Genomic DNA, 16,049 nt, shown 5'->3' on the forward strand with positions numbered 1-16,049 from the left:
ATGTGCAGCTCTCTGGACATGCGCGAGAGAGCTACTGGCTTCTGCAGGGTCGTTGAATCCACGGTAAACTCAGGTAATATATCCGCAGTCGTCGACGTGCAAGATCGACGGCCGCTGCGCTACGGGCTAGTAACACTGGCCGGCTCATCATCAGGGCTTCTGACCAAGAGTGTTTTTTTAGCGTAGGGCCGAGATTTTGGGAGCGTAGTTGGTAACAAAGCGACGTGGACTGCGTCGTATGCAACAGAAAACGTGCGATGTGGACTTGGGCGTACGAACAAACAATACAGTACAGTACGCTTTTTTTTTCTGAGGGAAAATACTACTACTACATACAGTACGGCCGTCGCGTCAGTGTCCGACCCTCTGTACTCGCCAGGCCCCGGTCTCTATTGTTGACCGGCAACGAATCTATCGGGGAAAGGGTAACAAATTCCACGTTCCCGCCGGCCAACTCTCCTGTTGGGAAGGTGACAAGCTGCCCGTGACCCACGCTGGCCACTTGACCACAGATCCATCGTATCCCGCGGCATGTTTCGTTTGTGAGCGCCTAGTGGCCAACTAGCAGTGTGGCGACTATGCATGGAGCTTAAGGAATAAGGAAGAAGAACATGCCCCCTTTCAAAAAGAAAGAAAAGGAAGAACATGCCACCTACTCCTACATTGGGAAGTCATTAGGGGCGATGCAAGGGTGTCGTGTCGTCTCTTTGATTTCATATCTGTTTTGAACTCAGAACCATCTTATCAATAACCAAGATACAAAATCATACAAAAATGATTGTGTCTTAATTTGTGCCACTCGGAGATGCAAGAGGCAACAATCATCTCTAACTTTTCCCTTGGACTCAACACACCGCAACCAAGGCATAAAATCATCACATCTTTCTCCCACTCTCACGTGTCAAGCAAGTTGTTGACACGCACGAAGGCTCGTCACATCCTGGCCGTCTATCGGCTCGATCCAACGGCTCCCGGTGACCCCTCCCCTTCTCATTTCAAACCGGCCGGCCCACGCCCCGCCGCGCCCGCGCCAAACCCCGCCTTCCTCCTCCGATCCGAGCCTCCCGCGCCGAGCCGCGGCTCTCACTGACAGCCGGGCTCCCACCACGTTACCCCGCCAGGCCGGTACGAGCTCGGCCGCTCTGAGGTTTCTTCCGGGCCCACGTGGAAGCGAGAGAGAGACCTCGCGGGGCGGCCGCAGCTTCGTGGAAGCTTCCCCCGAACAATATCCTCGAGAACGAGTCCCCATTCGCGACCGAAATCCGGGCCGCAGAGGGAGAAAAAACAAAACAAATCACCAAGCTCCGCTCCGCACCGCACCACAGTGGCGAAGCCGCAACGTACTTGCGCCGGCCTCGCCCGTGGAACCTTCTAGAGTCTTGACGGCTGGGGCGGCAGGTGAGGCGAGTGACCCCTGAGGTGTTCGATCGATCCATCCCGTGGTGATTTGGTTGTCTGAGTGCTCCTGTGTGTGTGTGTGTGTGTGCCTGCAGGGTTTCTGGTCGTCGTCGTCGTCGTCGGTGTCGGTGTCATCTCTCCTGCGAGCGCTGCCGCGGACGCGGCGGCTGGCTGGTGTCTGATTGTCGGGCATGGCGGTCGGGAGCTCGCCGACGCCGCCTGAGATCCGCTCGCCGGAGCGGGACAGGCCGGAGGATGCGGCGGGCGCGGAGGGGGAGGAGGAGGAGGAGGAGTTCGGTGACGCCTTCGATATACCCCATAAGAACGCATCCCACGACAGCTTGCTCCGATGGAGGGTACGGGATCCTTCCTCCACTCACCCTTTCCCGTCAGACCGTGATCTAGGCAGGGCTCTGCTGGTTCGCAGAATGCCCAAAATATCGCCATTCTGGTGTTGATTCCGTCCTGGCTGGAGTCGGGACGTGCTAGGAAGAAGAGGGGGTAGGAGAGGAATAATCAAACACTAATGTTTTTGGTCTAGTGGATACACTGCACTGAGGTTTACTGACATGTCATTGACCCGATGGTTTACATATTACCTTCATTTTTTGTCCGCGTTTCCTCTAAGTCAAGGCATTGGAGTCTGTTTGGCGACACTACCTTTTTTACTGCCGTGCACATGCACAGAGCGGCAGACAACTTCTCATAATAAAACTGAAAACACAAGCAAAGTACTGAAACCAGAGGTCTGTCATTCATTCATTCAAACAATACTGGTCTTTGTGGTATTCACAGGTTTGGGTAGTTCATGTATCCTTCATGTATTGGGGGACATTACAGAAAGAAGCAAACAGTAATACTTTTACTACAGCTATAAAACCACACTTATACTTCAGCTAACCAGGCACTTGTTTTGCATAATAGTTGTGAGTTGGGTTCATTACAGTTTGCTGTGGCTACAGGTGAAGGACCCTTCGGGGTAGACAAATATAAGCCTTACTTATTATTTAGTTCTGATAAATATGGTTATTCTCTCCTTTCAGCAAGCTGCTCTTGTGCTGAATGCTTCACGTCGTTTTAGATACACTCTAGACCTTAAAAAGGAGGAAGAGAAAGAGATAATAAGAAGAACGATCCGATCACATGCACAAGTGATACGGGTAACGTGTCGTTTTGCACCTTATGCACCCTATTTCTCTTTCGGCTGTCTTCTTTTGTTCATTCTAATTTTGAATTCTCCAGGCAGTATTTCTTTTCAAAGAAGCCGGAGAAAATGATCCCAGAGGTACTCATTCATACCATTAACCCAAGTGCTTCTTTTATGCCATGTTTACCAAAAAAAGGCTTTCGCCCTGCTTTATATATAAAGCAAACCACCACAGCCACAAGGTTCAACATGAGTCCACACACACACACATGGTAGCACAACAAAGTACGGGAGGGTTCTGCTGAGGGCACAGCTCAACAAGCCCTGCAATTAAAAAATAAAGGCGGTAGCACCGCAAGTGAAGACTCTAATCCGGCTCAGGTGGTGGAGGAGGGAGTGGCGGCGCCAAGCGAAGAGCCATCGTCCGAAGATCAGCAACGATGATGTTGATGGCGTCCCGGTCCTGGTGGCGGCTAAGCGGCCGCCAAAGCTGCAAATAGCCACACATTGTATCTGTGTTTTGGTAGAATAACTTTGGTTTTCTACATTTCCTTCCTAGACTGCATATGTGCCTCTTAGCCACAATGTACCAAATGGTGGGGTTATATGCAAACATTATGAAACAAAGCAGTTCCCAAATTTCATTGGTAGCCGTAGTCATTCATGTCTCTGATTTGCCTTCTTTAAATTGATCACTACTTCTGAATGTGCAATATTACAGCAAAATTTCCAGCTCATTTATTTTGTGCAATGCAGCTGCTATCTTTTATTTGTCTTACCAGCCTATTCTCCACATTTTCCCTGCTCATTTTGCTTGTCTTATTGTTGCCTTTTCAGTTGTATTTTTTTAAAGGGCTGTCTTTTCAGTTTATACTTGCAATTAATCTATCTATTGTATCCGTGCTTATTTTGCATACAATGTAATTTATATTCTTGTGCTATTTTCAATGTTCCTCATCTGAGCAGAAGCTTATACTGGTATACAACTTCCAACTGCCTCTCGAAGTTTTCCAATTGAAATGGAAAAGCTTAAAACTTTAAACAGAGATCATGATAGTGTTCTTCTTCAGGAAATTAGAGGAGTAAGTTAACACTGAGCTAGAATTTATTTCTTAACCTTGTCACCTGCTGCTATTCATTTGTGTGTAATGACACTATTCTTTTCAGGTTAAGGGGCTGTCAGATTTATTAAAGAGTAATTTGGAAATGGGAATTAATCCAACTGAGGATGAATTGTTACAAAGGAGGGATGTTTTCGGTGCAAATACATATCCACGCAAGAAAAGAAAAAACATACTGGTATAGCTTTTTTTATGTTACTAGATGATTCTCCGCATGTTGTTGCGGGAATATTTTGCAACATATTTCAATGGGATTCATTGTATGAAACATAAATATTTGAAGTAATAATATGAAAAACTGAAACTAAAATACATATAATTTATTATGTTTGGTCACTATATAGTTGTATAATATGTTAACTATATATATATATAGTATAATAGAATGAAAATTCTCATGTATGTTTGCATGTTGAGATGAGTTTTTTTTTTCATGCATGTCACGATGAAGTGGCATGCTTGCATGTTGGCAGACATGGTAGTGGGGGTGGGCCTATTCTCATGCATGTTGTGCGATGATGTGTCATGCTTGCATGTTGAGAGAAATAGTTAGTGGGGGCTAGCTATTTAGATATAGAAGATTTCTGTAAGTAAATTGCACAAGGTCAATCTTGCAAGTTTCTAGCCACTTGCAATTTCAGTTTCCTTATGGGACATCTGTTCTCTTCATTATCTAGTATCTACATCTCTTCACCGTTCCTTCTTTAGTGTATGCTTTTTGTGTGTCCGAGCAGGGTTAAGCTTTCCAATTACATAAAACTTGTATTTTGGCATAAGCTCCTTACAAAATTCTAAGGTCACTATTGGAAAATTTAAAGTGCGTTTATGCTGCATATTAGAAGAGTTGATTACAAAGTAGTCCTATGAGACTTTCTTTCAGTACAACATCAAATCAATTTCAATGCTTCAACATATTTGGTATCAAATTTTAACCATACTGAGTTTTGGTATTGCAGCGTTTTATATTTGATGCATGCAAAGATTTAACTCTCATCATTCTAATGGTAGCTGCTGCCATATCTCTTACGTTGGGCATGGCCACAGAGGTATTTTCTACCTCTTCACTAATTGTTTCCTTGGAATTAGCCTTTCATTATGTCATCTTCCTTAGCCATGGTAGTTTTGAACTTGAATAATTGTCATGCTTTAAGGATAACTATAACTGCATTTGTTTTTTTTTTCTCTTATCTAGGGTGTCGAGGAAGGATGGTATGAGGGGGGAAGTATTTTTTTAGCTGTTTTTCTTGTGATACTTGTCACCGGTAATTGATTGAGTTTGCACATTTCCTATTATATTTGTTTTGTTTTTGGCTTCACCTTTAGCTTGCTGCGATCTAATTGTTTTGTTTTTTGATCTATCTAGCAACCAGTGATTACAGGCAATCACTTCAGTTTCAACATCTGAATGAGGAGAAACAGAACATACAAGTGGAGGTGAGTATGATCATGTGTAACTATATTTTGGTGCACTTCCAGATATGAATTCCCATTCATTGCTTACATTCCTGATTTACTATATCTTTTAATTAGGTTCTTAGAGGTGGTAAAAGATTTCGAACTTCAATATTTGACCTTGTTGTCGGTGATGTGGTTCCACTGAATATTGGTGACCAAGTAAGATGGTATATTATTTGTCAACTCTGCTTATTTTTTCATCCTAGAATAATTTGCTTACATTCATTATTTCACATTTTAGGTTCCTGCTGATGGCATCCTGATATCTGGCCATTCTCTTGCAATAGACGAATCAAGTATGACTGGGGAATCAAAAACTGTGAGTTCCGGTGCAAAACTTCTTTCTTGTGGCGATTCAAACACACTTCTTTTTTTGCGGCGAGACTCAAGCACACCTCTTCGGATTTTCATGATGTCATATTATTTTTTAGGTTCACAAGGATCAAAAGGCTCCGTTCTTGATGTCTGGTTGCAAGGTTGCAGATGGCTATGGTTCTATGTTGGTGAGTACCACTATCTTAAGTGTTAAGCAACATGTTAGGTTAACTTACTGTTTTCGGTGTCACAACACATAGCATTTTTCTCTCCCTTATTTGTGCTTTTCTATATTTTGGTTCTTAATGGTTAGACTTTATATATCATAATATTTATCCACTTTGCCTATCAAATACAAAGGTAACAGGTGTGGGTATCAACACTGAATGGGGCCAGTTGATGGCTAACCTTTCTGAAGATAATGGTGAAGAAACCCCATTGCAGGTTAATCTCTGTTCAGGCTCATCTATATTCTTGCATGAATGAATACTGATGAGACCCTTTCAACCATGGAGTAGGTGCGTTTGAATGGTGTTGCTACTTTTATTGGCATGGTGGGTCTGTCAGTAGCTGGTGTTGTACTTGGCGTGCTTGCGATAAGGTATTTTGCATGATAATGCAGCACAAACAAATATACTCTTTATAACCACTTACTGAACTACAGATATTTTACTGGACATACCAAGAATCCGGATGGGACTGTTCAATTTCGGGCTGGAACTACTGGTCTCAAACAAGGATTTATGGGTGCAATCAGAATTTTGACAATCGCCGTATGTATTTTTTGTACAAGTATACAGCTAATATCTTGAATCATTTTCATCTTTTGGTGACCTGATTTTGTGTAATACTATCTATAGGTAACCATCGTAGTTGTTGCTGTGCCTGAGGGACTTCCACTGGCAGTAACATTGACGTATGGATCTCCTTACTGTGCAAATTACATGAAAATTTCAGTCACATGACTATCTATATTTTGTGGTTTCAGACTTGCGTATTCAATGCGAAAGATGATGCGAGACAAGGCGCTGGTAAAAAAACAATCCTATTTCTGTATAAAACATTCACATGATAGGAAACTTTATCATCCTTATTTCCTTTATTTAGGTGAGGCGGCTCTCATCTTGTGAAACAATGGGATCAGCAACTACTATATGCAGTGATAAGACAGGAACTCTCACCTTGAATAAGGTTTGTAGAATCAATCTGGTGCTTGTGCTATGAAACACCGTTTGAAGATCTGTCATGATGCTATTCCAAGTCCCAATACGCTGCCCTGACAAGAGGCTAATTCTTTCCATTTACTTTAAGTCTTGGAATATACCTGTCAGCACCGCAGAACCAAAATTAACACAAAAACAGCACCAATTTGATGCCAGGATCTTTGGGTGTTGATAATACATTTCTTTATTGTTGTCAGTTACGAGCACATCTTCTGCTAATTCTGTCTTTAATTGTGGCCTTTTAAAGACTGTCATCGTGGTTCGTTTTGTAATCTTTATATTATTGATTATGTAGATGACAGTTGTGGAGGCACACTTTATCGGGACAAGGTTGGATCCTTGTGATGATGTTAGGGCAATCTCAAGCAGTTCAGCGGCACTGCTTATTGAAGGAATTGCACAAAACACTACAGGAACTGTATTTTTGCCAGAGGTAATATCAACTTTATTTCTTCCTTCTTTTAATAATATTAGAGGTACCTGAATTATCTATTATATTAGAGGTACCTGAATTATCTATTATATTATCCATTGTCCAGAAAAGCAATAGCATACAGGTCACCAATCTGTAATGTATAACCCAGCTAGCCTAGATTTAATTGAAAAGATCAGCAATTTTGATTAAGTTATGACTGGTTACAGCCACTTTGTAAAGATTTGTTTTTTTACTTTTTATGTAAAACATGGTGGTCCATAATGCTATTTGAGGAACATTGAAGATGGTAATAGCTCAGTTTTCACCATCCGATCTTTATTTTTAATGTTTTTTCAGGATTTTTTACTTTTATTATAGGAGTTCAACTTAGCGTTCTTTCTGTACTAATCGCCTGGGAGTGAGTGAACTTTGCACGTGATCCTGCTATATTTGAAATATAAGTGGTCAACAGTGGACTCCAAGCAACTGGCCTCCACTTGCAGCTAGAAACATGCACGTTCTCTAGTTTCTCTGCAGTACTCCTATTCACTTGCTTGTGCATGTCGATAAACTGGGAAAGCATCAGGCTGGAGATTACTAACTACTTTCTGAAACTGGCAACCGGAGATTGAATCACATTCCAAATGAGATCCAGTGGAGTCCAGAATAATGTATCAGCTGTCAACACTTTGTCAGTTCCACCAAATCCATGAAAATTATGCTCACTTGAGGTTCTTAGCAGTGTGGAAATTGGGTGGTAACGAGCTGGTTACCTGTAAAGGCACTGTCTGAGTTTAAGATATGATCTCATAAAATTACCCCAATTTTATTATTTCCTGCCATTAACCAGACAGAAATCAGAACTGGGCAGATGCTTGGAGGCAGTCTAGGGAGAATGCTATGCTAACTGTCATCTACATATATCAGTTGCTTCCACAAAATTTCATCCGTCTTTTTTTCAATGTATAGGATGGGGGAGCAGCTGATGTTACAGGTTCACCAACTGAAAAAGCCATTCTTTCTTGGGGCCTTAAGGTACGACTGATTTTGCTTCATACAGAGTGTCTCCTTTAAGCTTCTTTTGTTGGCTTGGCCTAACACAGTTGCACCTTGCACAGATAGGGATGGATTTCAACAATGTTCGGTCAAAATCTTCAGTTCTTCATGTATTTCCATTTAACTCAGAGAAGAAGCGAGGTGGTGTTGCAGTGCAGGTAGTAAGGCACATATGTATCTAGAACCATTGGTATATCTAAATTCGTGAGTTAGACGAGTGTATCCATGAAGAATTTAACCACTTTTCAGGCTTATTTATATTTGGGTGCTTCATTATTCCAATCCCTTGTAATTTACCACATGTAGTTGGCAATAGATGTTTTGGTTATCAGTGCTTGTGAGTTGTGAGAGTTAACGCTATCAAGTTTAACAGCTTCAGGACTATTGGCTCCTGGTAGGCTGATGTTTGTTTTCCTGCTGGATATCTCCCGGGCTTGGCTTAAAGGACCAGCCAAATTTCTCATTTGAAGTACTCAAGTAGGGTTATCTACCAGTGGCAAACAGTTTCTCAAACTTGTTTAAGTCTAATATTATACCAACCAGAAGGGTTTTGAGATTCCCCTTCGTAATGACCAGTTACTTTTGATGGCACAGATGACTGTTATTGGCAAGTAGTTCTCGATATGAGCATTGGATGCCATTGAGCATTTGTTCTGATTATAGCATCAGGAGAGTGTTCCTTGGACCTTATGTCTTTTAGTATGCACAGATCTATGATTTGAATTACGCAGTGTGTACGATGTTTTGATAAAAACTCCTGTTTTCTATTGTTTCGTATCCCAGTTTTTGTTCATGTTACCTCAAGGATGTTTGGTTACTGATTGCAGTCAGATACCGAGGTCCACATCCATTGGAAAGGTGCAGCTGAGTTAGTGCTATCATCTTGCAAAAGTTGGCTTTCTCTGGATGGTTCAGTTCAGCCAATGGGTGCACAGAAGGTAACTGCCATGCATAATTTGCCACCTGCTCAATTTCTTATGCACTCTTACAATGTTGAAATGTTTACAGCGTAATGAGTACAAGAAGTCAATTGAAGACATGGCAAAGAGTTCACTACGATGTGTTGCTTTTGCATATTGTCTATGTGATATTGAAAAAATTCCGAAGGAAGACATAGCTGATTGGAAGTTACCTGAGGAAGATCTGACTCTGCTTGGTATTGTGGGCATAAAGGTTGGTCCTTATTGTTCGGTAGATTCACTTTCAGATTGATTGTGTTCTCTTAATTTTGAGTTTGACACAAATAACTAGGGTTGCTTCCGATACCCAAAGGATAGCCCTGTGTACAGTGTCCTATTCCATGCTCTATAGTGCCTGTGCTGGGAACATAGGGTATTCAGTTAATCAAACATATGTTTCACTGATGCATCAGCTTGCAGCTATATGTCTGCTCAGATAGACAGATAGTATATGGCTGATCTGATTCATCGTCTTATGATTCACAATCTATCGAGAGAAGTGCATATTTCAACCCTGAACTTTTGCCCTAGTCTAATTTATAACCCCGAACTCCAATACCGTCTAAATTACAACCCCCAACTCTCAAAACCGGTCAGGATTCAACCCTTCTCTCTCTGTTGATCAGTTTTGACCCGTTGACTAGTGAACAGTAAATTAAAAATAAAGTTGAAAAAAATAAAATCAAAATCAAAATAACTTCGTTTTTTCCACAAGGTGAACAATAAATTAAAAAAAATCATAAGTGGAACAAAAGTAAAATTTCAAAAAATAATTTTGATTTTTTCACTGGCTAAACAGTAAAAAAATCATAATATTTTTTACATGGAAGATGTATCAATGCGTGAGGTCCGTGCCAATTTTCATCGCGTTCGGACATCTGAGTAGCTCTCAGCCAAAAAAATAAAATCAGCCTGACCAGTGCATGAACAGTTAAATGTTTCAGACCCCACATTTGTCTTTTTTGCTGAGTGCTACTCTATCATCCAAACAAGCTAAAAAAATTGCAACTTCTTTTAAATTACTGGTCACCAGGTGAAATAATAATAATAGTAATAATTTTTTAATTTACTGTTCAACCAGTCAACGGGTCAAAACCGGTCAACTTGGTCAAAACCGGTCATGAGGTAGAGAAGGGTTGAATCCTGACCGGTTTTGAGAGTTGGGGGTTGTAGTTTAGACGGTATTGAAGTTCGGGGTTGTAAATTAGACTAGGGCAAGAGTTCGGGGTTGAAATATGCACTTCTCTCCAATCTATCCATGCTTTCTGGCTTTTGCTAAAACATGAAATATACCAGTATGCATCATACTTATCTCTAAATGATTCATCGCCTTTTGTATTTATATGAGGCATCATAATTTGCAAGCATAATTTCTTCTGGTTAGTCATACTGCATTACTTGATGACAATATCCATCTATTACTCCTGCTATAAAGAGTTTCTTCACCTGTAGGATCCATGTCGCCCAGGAGTGAGGAATGCTGTACAATTATGCAAAAATGCTGGTGTAAAGGTATATCCTACTTGTGTTCTTATTTTTCTTGTTCTCATTGGAAATGTTTCACCTCTAATCTACATTAGTCATCGACGGAATGAACTGTGAAGCTAAATCCTCCACGGTATTCCTCATGTTCTCAATTAGGTCTAGTCTTTTACTTCTCACAGGATTGGCTCGTCATGTTTGTAGCTGGGCAAGGTTTCTAGCCATTTTCAGTTTCTTTACTTCCTATGCCATGATGCTATTCATATAGTTTATTTTGTATTTTGGGACATTCAATTGTTTGTGTCCTATCCATAAAACATGACTCTTTGTAAACTTTGACCTTGTTGGTTAGTTTCTCAATCGTTACAAAACATGTTAGTTTCTTGAAGTTTTTGTTTTCCTTAAAATGGATTTTTTTCATCATTTCCTCATTTTGAATGTCACTGCTTCTTTTGTTGGCTTTAATATTTGTTACATTTGTACATGTAGGTGCGCATGGTCACAGGAGATAATATTGAAACAGCCAAGGCAATAGCGTTGGAGTGCGGAATACTAGATGCAAATGGTGTTATTTCAGAGCCATTTGTAATAGAGGGAAGAGCGTTCCGCGAGATGTCTGAAATTGCAAGAGGAGAGATTGCTGACAAGATAACTGTAACTCTCTCCATTCTTAAGTCCCTTGTGTATATATGTTATACTGTGTTGAAGTAACAACCTTTATCTGTACTAAACACAATGATTCTTATGACTTACTTGAAGTCATTTGAAGTGGTGAATTCTTTTGTATAACTTCTAGTTTTTCTATCCTTCTCAGGAAGTCATTTTCTTTGAAGTTTCTGACATTCTTTTGATTGTTCTACAACTAATTAACTTTGAATTTCAGGTCATGGGAAGATCATCTCCAAATGACAAACTTTTGCTTGTCCAAGCTTTGAAAAGGAAAGGCCATGTTGTGGCTGTCACTGGTGATGGCACAAATGATGCCCCTGCATTGCATGAGGTGTCATGTGTAACTTATGATAAGCTATTAGTGGCCATTTATCTTTGATATTGCAGAAGCTTCTGATTTATTCTTATATCTAATGCTTGATCTGTTGTATAGGCTGATATAGGTCTTGCAATGGGCATGTCAGGGACAGAAGTTGCTAAAGAAAGCTCTGACATTATAATCTTGGATGATGACTTCACATCTGTTGTGAAGGTTAGTGTTTTCTATGTTTTTTTTGGAAGAGATCTTTCTTATGAAGGATAACTGTTCTTAGCAATTGTGGAGTTTTTTTTTCGTGATGTCCCTGAAGGGACATCATGATGGACTTTTTCTTCTGTAACAAACTGGCATGGTGCTTTGACGGCAATATACCATCAAAGTAACCTGTGAGTGATATCATGTTTTGTGCTAATTGCTATCAGCTTCATCATTGCCAAAAGAGAGAAAAAATGCTATTGGTTGACAGTGTGTAGAGAGTACAGTTCATGGAGAAGCACATATAAGCCCGTAATGTTCTGATATGCTGCCTTATGCTGCTGAATAGCTATGGCATGTTAAGACTTAAACATAGTGTATATGCAAGATCCTTTGTAGTTTGTGCTTAGGCACAAATTCTGGCTGCTCAACCTTCTTGTGATTTTGTGCACTTACACCTCTTATCTCTCTTTCTTTTTTAGGTTGTTCGCTGGGGACGCTCTGTCTATGCAAATATTCAGAAATTCATCCAGTTCCAGCTTACTGTTAATGTTGCCGCACTTGTGATTAATGTTATTGCAGCTGTGTCATCTGGTGATGTGCCTCTAAATGCTGTTGAGGTCGGGACCTCTCCTTTTTTCTTCCAACTATTTTTCAATCTCTAATATTTTCATTACTGCCATTGCCACTTTTGTTGTGCATGAAAGATGTGCCGAAATCTTAATTGTAAGTACAAACACTTGTATGCCAAGGTTGGCTCTCATGCACTATGTTCCTAATTTGCAGCTTCTCTGGGTAAACCTTATCATGGATACACTGGGAGCTCTTGCTTTAGCAACTGAACCACCAACAGACAACCTTATGAAGAGACAGCCTGTTGGTCGAAGGCATGTAATATCACCCTACCTGTCTAGAGTATTGCATTATATGTTTCATGAAATGAGTTGAACTGTTTTCTACATAATTTACAATATTTCTCCCTGTTTTCTACTTCAGGGAGCCACTTGTGACCAATATTATGTGGAGAAACTTGTTTGTCCAGGTTGAATTTGCGTGACTCATTTGTATTCTTAGAGCATACAATTGTTGTTCCATATTCTTCTGTTCTGATTTACATGGAATTTCTGCAGGCCATTTACCAAATAGCAATCCTTCTTATCTTTAATTTCTCTGGAAAAAAGATTCTACGGCTGCAGAATGAAAGTCCAGATAACGCCGAGAAAATGAAGAACACATTTATCTTCAATACATTTGTATTTTGCCAGGTTGGTTGGATATTTTCTGATTCTACAACTGTAACAGGGTGTTACTTAAATTCTACGTTGTTCTTTAGATAGACTAATATTGGTATTTGATTTATCTAATAAATGTTCATGTTAAGGGTAGTATAGTGGCAGTGGTTGCCATCTTAAATAAACTGACCTACCATGTAAACTTAAGTTACTCCTTATAATAGTGTAAACTGCACTCTGTAAATATTAGACTTGCTGTGGAGCTGACACCATGAATAGTGACTGGCTAGCTTGTATCTGACCTAACATGGTAACAAAAGCATTGCTACTTATGCTCCATGGTGTAACTCTGAGTTGTGACTGCGAGAGCGTATGCTATTCTAGGGCTTGTGTCAAGGGTCCGAGGTCTTATGAAATAAAATTCCTCCAGTCGTTCAAAAAGTCTTCATGATGTGAAAAGGGGCATATGTCCTTATTGTCAATTACCGTGTGGTTTTTTCTTAAACCAGCCACTTCAGTTGCTTGGTCTTAAGGTTTCAATACATGTATAATTTAAGTTAGCCCTAGTTAAGTACCACCGGTAGTTGCCTAGTTATGTATGTTTCTCTCCTGAAACCAGAGAAAGCAGGATGCCCAGAACATTGCTCGGGTAAATGCTGAAATATCATTGATTAATTATCAACAAGTGCTAATGTCCTATGAAACATCGTGTAGGCCGCAAATGTATTGTTAGTTTGTCACTCCTGATAGTTGATTGGGAATCAGCCTATAAGCAGTCTGATGCCATTTTGGAACCTTGGCCATACATACTACTAGACACTATTATTAGCTTGGTCCCAGTTTGGGAATCAACAAGTGCGATCTTGTCAAATGCAGTGGCGGTCCCAGTTTGAGGTAAATCACCCGAGTGCATTATGATCTATGTAAACTTATCATTACCAAAAAAAAGAATCAAGAAATTGCCTCACACTGTACTTACTAATATTAGCTTTATGTAGTTCTGAACAAAGATTTCTTAAACTTGATTTGCGTTTTATACCAGATCTTCAATGAGTTCAATGCGCGTAAGCCTGAGGAAAGGAATGTCTTCAAAGGAGTAACAAAGAACCACCTCTTCATGGGAATAGTTTGTGTAACTACCGTGTTTCAGGTAACAGGACATGCATGGTTGTTGCACTGAATGTCCTATCATTCTTGTCCATGAACTGCTGATAAAGTTGCTGTCTCCTTTGCCAGATACTAATAGTTGAATTCCTGGGAAAGTTCTTTAAAATTGTGAGACTTAACTGGAGTCTATGGTTAGTTTCAGTTGCCATTGGCGTCGTAAGGTACACACTTCAAAATTTATCATTTATGCAAGGTTTGCAATTAGTACACTATCCGACGTTTTAAGGTTATGTAATCAATGTGTCATACAGTTATTTTACGAATTCAGATGCCGTTTGTCCCCCATTTTCTGTGCGACTAGGTTAAGGTTCATATTAACTTGCACTCGAGACATTCCCAGGGTGTTCTAACATCTTTTTTTTTGCTTTCATTTATCATGTACTTTCCGACTGTAATCTCATCATGGTCATTTTGTAAAGTTTTGACCTCCCTTTTCTCTGTGATGTTCCAGCTGGCCTTTGGCTTATCTAGGGAAATTCATTCCTGTTCCTGTAAGACCTCTCCAGGCCTATTTCAAGCCTTGTTGGAAATCATCACGCCGAGGTAAGTCTCCGCTCTATAGTTACTGGATAATGTTCTGCATCAACGTTGATCTAACAAGCTTACAATTAACACGTACTGTAACGCAGACGAAGAGGAAGGCAGGCAGGGCTAAAAAGGCTGCAGATCACCTAGTGTAAATAGACATGGGTCAGGCGAAGAACAGGAACCCGTACCGCCTCTCCCAGTGGAACAGAGCTGCGGATTATCTCTACTACAAGGAGATGCATTGAACTAGAAGCTTTCCATGCAGGGACAGGTCAAGTGCAACCGTTGCTGTTAATCATTATGGTTATGGGGCTTCATCGTGATGCAGGTTAATGTAAATGAAAATCCTACCTGGGAAGACAATCAGTAACATTGCCACGGAAGTGACTGTTTTGTGAATGTTCGTTGACTACGGGAAGGTGACATTTTTTATGCAAATAAGTTGTGATAGCTAGGACACACATCGTAGGCTTAGTACAGTCCTAGGTGCCTTGGGGGTGTCAGACCTTCATTTTGTTCAGGTTGAGTAAACTAGCAAGCAATAAGAAAGAATTAGCCGAAATTTCCTGGTAAATTTCCACTGCAGTTCTATCTCAAATGCTCAAAAGATGAGGCTGTTTCCGACTTATCTTCAACAGCCGGATTCAAAATATGATGCTCCCAAGTTCTGGGCAGCCCTAAAATTTACCCAAGTGCTGCAAATTTGTAGCAGCCGGCCTGTTGCCGTAAAACAATTTTCTAGCCGGAGCCAACTGAGGGCATCTCCAGCCGCGTCCCCAACAGGTCCTTCCCAGGTGTTTTTCCGCGTCGGCGCCCAAAAATTGGCCCAGTCAAGTCCTCAGAAGCCTGTTTTTTGCCGGTTTGGGTCGAAATTGGCCCCGGTGGACCCAGACCAAACCCGGTGTGCTAGGGGCGCCAGGGCGAGACGTTTAGGCGTGAAAATGGATGGCCCGCTGAGTTAGCAACACGCCGCTTCGTCGGCCTCATCGCCTCGGTTCCTGTAGGAATTAATGTGAAGGCTGCCACGTTGTCGCGTCGGTCAACCTCCATTGATGCCTCACGGGCGGCGCAGTGAACGCGCCGCGACGCGCGTCCAACCGCGCGTCGCCGGGTATGCAGCCCATCGCCGCCCAGCTACGGCTATAAAAAGCGACCTCCCCGTCGGTGGATGTCACAGCTCTTATTTCCCCCCTCTCTAGCGTAGAAAGCAGCACTCTCCCTTCTTCCCGCCGACGAGAAAGTTGGCCGAGAGGTACCCAGGCGATGACGCGGCGGCGAACGGCTTCGGTCGCCGCCACCTCCAAGAGGCGAAGGCGCGGCTGCTGTACGAGGCGGAGTACCCAGCGCCCTCGGACATGCAGGTGCCGG

At 41.4% G+C, this 16,049-nt stretch overlaps 1 protein-coding gene across 4 annotated transcripts; it reads left to right on the plus strand.

The window, feature by feature from the left end:
- The first annotated feature begins 1,247 nt into the window (after window positions 1-1,247).
- On the plus strand, window positions 1,248-15,255 carry LOC119332235 (calcium-transporting ATPase 5, plasma membrane-type-like). Of its 4 annotated transcripts, none has more exons than XM_037605419.1 (35): window positions 1,249-1,398; window positions 1,494-1,754; window positions 2,442-2,558; window positions 2,641-2,683; window positions 3,512-3,627; window positions 3,713-3,844; window positions 4,623-4,712; window positions 4,859-4,928; window positions 5,030-5,100; window positions 5,197-5,280; window positions 5,363-5,440; window positions 5,553-5,624; window positions 5,797-5,880; window positions 5,955-6,037; window positions 6,101-6,209; window positions 6,297-6,352; window positions 6,425-6,467; window positions 6,544-6,627; window positions 6,955-7,092; window positions 8,044-8,109; window positions 8,193-8,288; window positions 8,958-9,068; window positions 9,139-9,303; window positions 10,542-10,601; window positions 11,061-11,225; window positions 11,455-11,571; window positions 11,674-11,772; window positions 12,237-12,374; window positions 12,541-12,641; window positions 12,751-12,796; window positions 12,885-13,019; window positions 14,029-14,136; window positions 14,223-14,314; window positions 14,605-14,696; window positions 14,783-15,255. In XM_037605419.1, the coding sequence occupies exons 2-35, from the start codon at window positions 1,590-1,592 to the stop codon at window positions 14,806-14,808; spliced, it is 3,252 nt and encodes a 1,083-aa protein (XP_037461316.1). In that variant the 5' UTR covers window positions 1,249-1,398; window positions 1,494-1,589; the 3' UTR covers window positions 14,809-15,255. The 4 variants fall into 4 exon arrangements, with proteins under 4 accessions (XP_037461318.1, XP_037461316.1, XP_037461317.1 ...); XM_037605420.1 differs by having other exon boundaries at window positions 1,262-1,403; XM_037605422.1 differs by lacking the exons at window positions 1,249-1,398; window positions 1,494-1,754 and having other exon boundaries at window positions 2,645-2,683.
- The last annotated feature ends 794 nt before the right edge of the window (window positions 15,256-16,049 follow it).

The sequence above is a fragment of the Triticum dicoccoides genome, chromosome 7A, assembly GCF_002162155.2.
Source record: "Triticum dicoccoides isolate Atlit2015 ecotype Zavitan chromosome 7A, WEW_v2.0, whole genome shotgun sequence".
Taxonomy (NCBI): Eukaryota; Viridiplantae; Streptophyta; class Magnoliopsida; order Poales; family Poaceae; genus Triticum; species Triticum dicoccoides.